Below are 7,884 nucleotides of genomic sequence, written 5' to 3'. Positions count from 1 at the left end.
GCATTATGTGTGAAAGAAGGGATTGTGCATAAGGTGGTGCCACCCTACACTCCACAACACAATGGAGTCGCATAAAGGAATAATAGAAGTATGTTGAAAGGAAAGCATCTACCCAAAGAATTATGGGGAGAAGTCGTGTCGACTGTGACATATATCCTGAACAGATGTTCAACGAAGAAGATAAAAGGAATCACGCCAGAAGAATTTTGGTCTGGTGTCAAGCCTAGCTTGAGTTATCTGAGGATGTTTGGATCTATAGCACATAGACATGTGCCAGGTCAGTTGAGAAGAAAACTTGATGACAAGTCGAGTCAGATGATCCTGATAGGATATCACTCGACTGGAGGATAAAAGTTGTTCGACCTAGTGAGTAAGTAAGTGGTGATCAGTAGGGACGTGATCATAGATGAGCTTAATATGTTGGATTGGAATGAGAATGTCAAGAAATATTCAATGAGAATCTTTTGTGAATACCAGCTAGTGAGTAGAAAGAGAAGTTCGACGGGAAGAAGTTAGCAGTGAAGTAGGCCCAAGCAGACCTCAAAGAACAAGACACATGCCTGCAAGGTTGCAAGAGTGTGTGATTACATCAGATGATATGGTCAATGAAGAAGGTGAGCTGGTACATTGTGCTTTCTACGCAGATGTCGAACCTATCAATGTAGCCAAGGCATTGAAAGATTCGAAGTGGATGAAAGCAATGAACGAAGAGTTGAAGTCAATCGAAGTCAACAATAGTTGGTCACTTATCGAATTGCCCCAAGATAAGAAGGCAATCAATGTGAAGTGGGTATACAAGGTGAAGTTGAATACCAAAGGTGAAGTGACTCGACACAAGGTGAGACTTGTAGCGAAAGGATTTCTTCAGAAAGAAGGAATCAACTTCGAAGAAGTTTTTGCACCTGTTGCTAGGATCCAAACAATCAGGTTGGTTGTTGGTCTAGCAAACATAAATAACCGGTAGATCTGCCAGATGGATATGAAATATGCTTTCTTTGATGGACCCTTAGAAGAAGAAGTTTATGTTGCACATCCAGCTGGGTTTGTGAAACATGGCGAAAAAAGAAAGGTGTACAGGCTGCATAAAGCCTTGTACGGACTTAAACAAGCTCCAAGAGCTTGAAACAAGAAGATATATGGTTTTTTAAGGGATAAAGAATTTGTGAAGTACAAATATGAACATGGAGTATATGTAAGAAGAAGTAAGAGTGAATCGCTTATACTATGCCTCTATGTCGATGACCTATTGATAACAGGTAGTTACAAGAAGGAGATCGAAGACTTCAAAGGTGATCTCAACAAGGAATTCGAAATGTCAGATTTGGGTAACATTTCATATTTCCTTGGCATCGAATTCTACAAGAGTGGTAGAGGTTTGATGATGCACCAAAGAAGGTATGCATGCGAAATACTCAAGAGATTTGAGATGCAAGATTGCAACCCAACTTCGACTCCAACTGAGCCCAGATTATAACTTTAGAAATATTCAGATGAAGATGCTGTCGACCCAACCCAATATAGAAGGCTTATTGGGTCACTTCAATACCTTTGTCATGCAAGGCCTGACTTAGCATGCAGTGTAGGTATGGTGAGTAGATTCATGCAGAAGCCAAATGTATAATATCTAGCAACGACGAAGAGGATACTAAGGTATCTAAAAGGAACTCTCAACTATGGCATTTTGTTTCATGCAGTTGATGAAGGAAAAGAATGAAAATTAGTGGGATACACCGACTTAAGTTGGTGTAGTGATGTTGAGGATCGAAAATCCACAGTTGGCTATGTGTTTATGCTAGGTGGTGCACCAGTTGCTTGGAGTTCAAGAAAAGAAACAATAATGAAATTATCGTCGTGCGAAGTAGAACACATAGTTGCTTCTTTTTGTACGTGTCAAGCAACATGGATGGTGAATCTGGTCGAAGAGATAACAACGAAGAGTCATGGAACAATTACCATGAAGATCGGCAGTATGTCAGCTATCAATCTAGCGAAGAATCCGATAGCACATGGTCGAAGCAAGCACGTCGAGATGAGGTTCCATTATCTTCGAGGGCAGGTAGCAGATGGGAAGATGAAAGTGGAACACTGCAAAACTGAGAATCAGATTGCAGACATCATGACGAAGGGAGTGTAGATCGAAGTGTTCAGAAGACTAAGAGCTATGATGAATGTAAATAGCTTAGACACAATGAATTAGGTGGTGTATTAAATTATAATTCCTTGTGTCAAAACAGGTTGCTCGATAGAACAAGGAAGTGTCGAACCACCTAGTATGTTGAGTTATGTTAGTGTGTCGAAGTTTTGAAGCATGTTGCTTCACAAAGGATTTCGACGTATGCCTATTTTAGTAGTGTTAGCTATTTTGGATTTTTATAGTTTTGGACTTTGGCTTGGGGTCCAAGGTAACCTAAATCTATAAATAGATGGAGTAACCCTTATTCTTGTAATGAAGTGAATAGAGTATTCATAACATTGTAATTCACAATATTTTGCAGTTGCAAAGTGAATAAGAAGTTTTCCACAGTTTGTGGGCAGAGAGAAACTCTGCAGAATTCAATTATTCTTCTCCTTCATCATTCTTTACTTTGTGTGGGTAATAACAATCTTGTTCATCAAGATTGATTGAAATTCTCCATAGGTTTTAGGGGATTTTCAACAAAATATCCCTACAAATTTAGATGTACATATCCAGACGTACCCCATTTACACCAAATCAATGCGTAACTGAACAACAATCTCTTTTTTTTTGTCATAAATGTATCTCTAGAATAACCTTATATTCACGTCCATTCGTAAATGAAACATGCCCTCATTTTGCGATAGTTTAATCTGGAGATGCATCTCCGTAACAAATAAGTATATGCATTTCTGTAATCACCCTTTTGTGGTAAATTTTAATTTTTTTTAGAAATACACCAATGTAATAGACTATGTATTATAACTATATTATCATACTAACAGTTTTATCAATTAAATCATACACTGATCTAACAAGATAAAAATTTCATATATAAACACAATTAAAATAATAAAGTATAAACGATAATACTATTTATAATCACTAATACAAATAATATACTATTGCATATGTCGGGCGCGCTGTTCCTTCGCTGCCTCTTGTATTGCTTCCTACTATACAACACATATAGAAATGCACTTTTATATTACCTACATCTCAGGAAAAACGAAAAAATGGCAAAAACAGAGGGTGAAAAAAATGAACAAAATGCATTGCTCAGTTACACTATCTAACAATGACTATAATTGCCTATATATTGATGTATATTACACAACATATTGTTTCTATTTCTTAATGCATGTATAGAAGATCAAATGTCAACAAAATTGAATTCAAAAACTTATCAAATTGGATAGTTGATGTTGAGCACTTCGATTGATTAAATGTTGAGAGTAGAAACTTGTAAGTGACTTGAGAGAGTTTGAGAGTTTGAGATAGTTTGAGAGAGGTTGCTGGAAATGAGAAAATGGGAGGATCTGACGCGTTTTTGATTAAAAACTCATATGATAGTGCACTTCTATATGTTATACGGAGATATATTTATGTATTAGTTTTTGTAAAAAATAAGGGTCTGGCTCACTTAAGAAGGGATTGAGTATAGGTTAGGGTGCATCCAAAAGTATATTTCTGAATTCCAAAGGAATTTTTGGTTTTTCACGAGGGTGCGGGAGTAACACTTAGGGGGGAAGTAATCCCCTTTTAACTATTGGAGAATATATCTTGCGAAACCCCAAATTTAACTTGATACCCTTCCCCCCAAATTGTATGCTTTTATCATAGTACCCTTTGTGATTTTTTTACATTTTTAAAAAACGTGTTTCCTGAATTTTTGGAAAGTTTTTTTAACTCTTATCAAATTTTTGTGGAATTTCATGAGTTTTTACCAGACTTTTGGGGGATTTATGAAATTTTATCGAAAATTTTCAAACAATCTATGAGTTTTTATCTAATATTAAGAAAAACTATGTAAAATCAATTTTTTTTACTGGATTTGAACTATTAGATTTTTCAAATATACTAACGGTTTTTTTAAAAATATGAGTTTTCACCGGATTTTTAAAAATATCTACGAGTTTTTATTGGATTTTTCAAATATATTACCGTTTTTTTTTAAAAAAAAAATATTAGTTTTTACTAGACTTTTCAAATATATTTTCGATTTTTTCAAATAATTTAATAGTTTTTATCCGATTTTTCAAAGACACTATTAAATTTTTCGAAAAACTCGATAAGTTTTTTTACCCATTGATTTTTTTATAAAAAAAACTTATAAAAAATCATACCACATTTTTCTATTTATAAGTGATTTTTCAATTGTACTATCAAATTTTTGGTATTCTCATTTTCGGTTAAATTTTAAGAGGAATATTTTGAGTATTATGGAAAATTAGGGAATACTCCTTGAATTTGGGGTTTGACAGCCCATGTAGCCCAAACCAACATAGTAACAACAAAACCTAAACCGAAACTCAAATTGACACAAGAAATGAAAGATTGCATAACAATCAACATGCAAAAACAGACATTGCCACGACACGACCAACCATGAAACTTAAACCTCATCATTTTCATCTTCACTACAACCTTGCCTCTTTTTCATCAAAACCTCGCTACAAAAACCATGACATCCTCTACACAATCTCAGAAGCCATCGACACCATCCACAACAACAACAGCAATCTCCATTCTCAAACCCCTCCTGATTACTCTCTCAACCCCTCCCTCAAACGCATTCTCCCTTCCCTCACTTCTCATCACATCACAAACCTCATCAACCTCAACCCTCTCTCCCTTTCCCCTCACTCCCTCTTCTCCTTCTTCAACTGGCTCGCTTCTCGCCCTCCCTTTCGCCACACTCTCCATAACTATTCCACCATGGCACACTTTCTCTCTTCCCACAACATGCTCACACAAACACATTCCCTCTTCCTTTTCATCATCTCCCGAATGGGTCACCATTCTTCTACTTCCCTCATCTCTTCCCTTCTCCAAACAAACCCTACTCACCACCATCACCATTGCTCTGTTCTTGTTTTTGATGCTTTAATCATTGCTTACACTGATTCTGGATTCATACAAGACGCAATTCAGTGTCTACGCTTGCTGAAAAGGAACAACTTTGCAATCCCGCTCCGTGGTTGTGAGTATCTTCTCCGTCGTGTTATGAAGCTGAAACAACCGGAGCCTTGTTGGGAGTTTTATTTGGAGGTTTTGGATTATGGGTACCCGCCAAAAGTTTATCTTTTCAACATTTTGATGCATGGGTTTTCGAAAGTTGGTGATGCTATGAATGCGCGGAAGGTGTTTGATGAAATTCCTAAGAGGCGTTTGCGTCCTACTGTTGTTAGTTTTAATACTTTGATAAGCGGGTACTGTAAAACTGGGAATGTGGAGGAGGGTTTTGTGTTGAAAGGTGTTATGGAGAGTGAAAGAATATCTCCTGATGTTTTCACATACAGTGCTTTGATCAACGGGTTGTGTAAGGAAAGTAGATTAGATGATGCGAATAATTTGTTTGATGAAATGTGTGAGAGGGGGTTGGTTCCTAATGGTGTAACTTTCACTACTTTGATCGATGGACAGTGTAAAGATGGGAAAACTGATTTGGCATTGAGAAATTTTCAGAAGATGAAGGATCAAGATGTGAGACCTGATTTGATTACTTATAACGCGTTGATCAACGGGCTTTGTCGGGTTGGAGATTTCAAGGAGGCTAGGAAGCTTTTTAATGAGATGATTGGGAATGATTTGAAGCCTGATAAGATCACTTTCACAACTCTAATGGATGGATGCTGTAAAGACGGAGATATGGAATCGGCATTGGAGATTAAGGATAGAATGGTCGAGGAAGGGATTAAGCTTGATGATGTTGCTTATACTGCACTAATATCTGGACTTTGTAGAGACGGAAGAGTTCGCGATGCGGAAAAGTTGTTGAGGGATATGTTGAGTGCCGGTTATAAACCTGATGATCCAACGTACACCATGGTTATTGATTGCTATTGCAAGAAAGGTGATGTAAAGATGGGAGCGAAGTTACTCAAAGAGATGCAGCGAGATGGACGTGTACCGGGCGTTGTTACTTATAATGCGCTAATGAATGGATTTTGCAAACAAGGTCAGATGAAAAATGCTAGAATGTTGCTTGATGCAATGCTTAATTTGGGAGTGGTTCCAAATGATATTACGTTTAATATTTTACTAGATGGTCATTGCAAGCATGGAGGTTCTGTTGATTTTGACATATTTAGTGGTGAGAAAGGACTTGTTTCAGATTATGCTTCATACATAGCACTAGTCAATGAATCAAGTAAAATTTCAAAAGATAGATTAAGGAACTGATATTCATTGAACTAAGTAGCACCAACACATCAGGTTAGAGGCAACGACGTGTAGTTCCAATGTGTCAGCGTTGCATCCACTATTTGTTGAGCTGATACTGATATCTATTGAAATAAGTAGCAGAGCATATCTGCTACTAAACTATGTAGCACCAAGCGCATGTTAGTGTACCATACTGATGACAAACACTATAGTTGCATACAATCACTTCAATTATCCTAAATTATAACAAAATATCTACATGCAGGTGTCGTTATTGTCTGTAGTTTGTAGTGGCAAAATTATGTATACTTTTGAGGTAGGTAGCTATTGCTACTCCAAAAATGTAATAAAACAACTTAATATATACTACATCCGTATATATCGCATCTTCCTCTTTGAATGACTAAAACTATCAAAGACTTTCAATATTCTAAAGCTTTTCAAATCATAGATGTAGTTTGGCAATCTCCTCCTCTTGATTGGATAAAATGTAATTGTGACGCTGTCTATAGTCATGATCTTTCTACGGTTGATTGTGGTGAAATTTTTCGCCATAATCATGGAGATTTCATCATGGCTTATGCAGAAAGTCACTTTGACATCTTCAACTCTTACTGAGTTTTTTTTCAGTCTTAAGAGCCATAAAAATATCTAAGGAAAAAATCCAGTCAAGCTTTGAATTGAAACGGATTCTAACGTTTTTTGGTGCATTAGCAAGTAAGAAATAAGAAACAGGTGGCACACTTGTATTGTGCAAATAGACTCTTTTTCATTTTTCACATCTATAGAGTAGGAATCTCTTGTGTATATTTTTTTTCTAATTTAAGTCTCTTTTTGATCTCTAACTATTTTTTAGCCCATTCTTCTAAGAGTTAAGAAAAACTTTGTACAAAATAAACTAGTCATCCCTTTTTCACATGTGAATTGTTCTTCCCACCCTATGTGTTGCTCCTCCATTCTAATGAAAAACCAAAACTATCTCTGAAATTCAGAAATATACTTCCAAACGCACTCCAATTCGCACAAAATTCATTTGTAATTGAGTCAGACCCTAATTTATGACAAAATTGATACGGATATGCATCTCCGTATAAATTCCAAAAGTGTATTTCCGGAAACTACTGAATCAGGAACAGATACAGAAATAAAATAGATACAGAAACAAAGATAAATTAACATCAATAATTGTTATGACATACATAAAAAATCAAACATTACATAGATAATTGTTAGCATAAATCGAACAATACATTTCATCATCAAGTATGACGTTTAACATCTTTAGAATAATATCGATCAATGTTGCAATCTTCACATCCAGCTCGACCATACATTTTATTTTGTAACAGTGAAATGTACTTCACATAACAGATAAATCTCTAATTGTCTTCAGCTCAAACTCGTTGAATTGTATCTTCTCATCGTTGTCAATTGAGGATGAACGATAATAGAGCTTCACAACTCTTCGATTATCTAGGTATAGATTCTCTAGTTTTGATTTTAGATCGATAAGACGAGTGATCTCTAAGAACCTTAATTGA

The 7,884-nt window shown here is 36.0% G+C and overlaps 1 protein-coding gene across 1 annotated transcript; it reads left to right on the top strand.

Moving 5' to 3' along the window:
- Positions 1 to 4,453: 4,453 nt before the first annotated feature.
- LOC127118374 (putative pentatricopeptide repeat-containing protein At1g09680) lies at positions 4,454 to 6,739 on the top strand. Its single transcript, XM_051048561.1, has one exon. It carries the CDS (start codon positions 4,565 to 4,567, stop codon positions 6,359 to 6,361), a length of 1,797 nt encoding a protein of 598 aa, XP_050904518.1. The 5' UTR covers positions 4,454 to 4,564; the 3' UTR covers positions 6,362 to 6,739.
- Positions 6,740 to 7,884: the final 1,145 nt, after the last annotated feature.

Source organism: Lathyrus oleraceus, chromosome 2, assembly GCF_024323335.1.
Source record: "Lathyrus oleraceus cultivar Zhongwan6 chromosome 2, CAAS_Psat_ZW6_1.0, whole genome shotgun sequence".
Classification (NCBI taxonomy): Eukaryota; Viridiplantae; Streptophyta; class Magnoliopsida; order Fabales; family Fabaceae; genus Lathyrus; species Lathyrus oleraceus.
The sequence above is the reverse complement of the archived record's forward strand: the minus strand, read 5'-3'. Positions and strand labels throughout refer to the sequence as shown.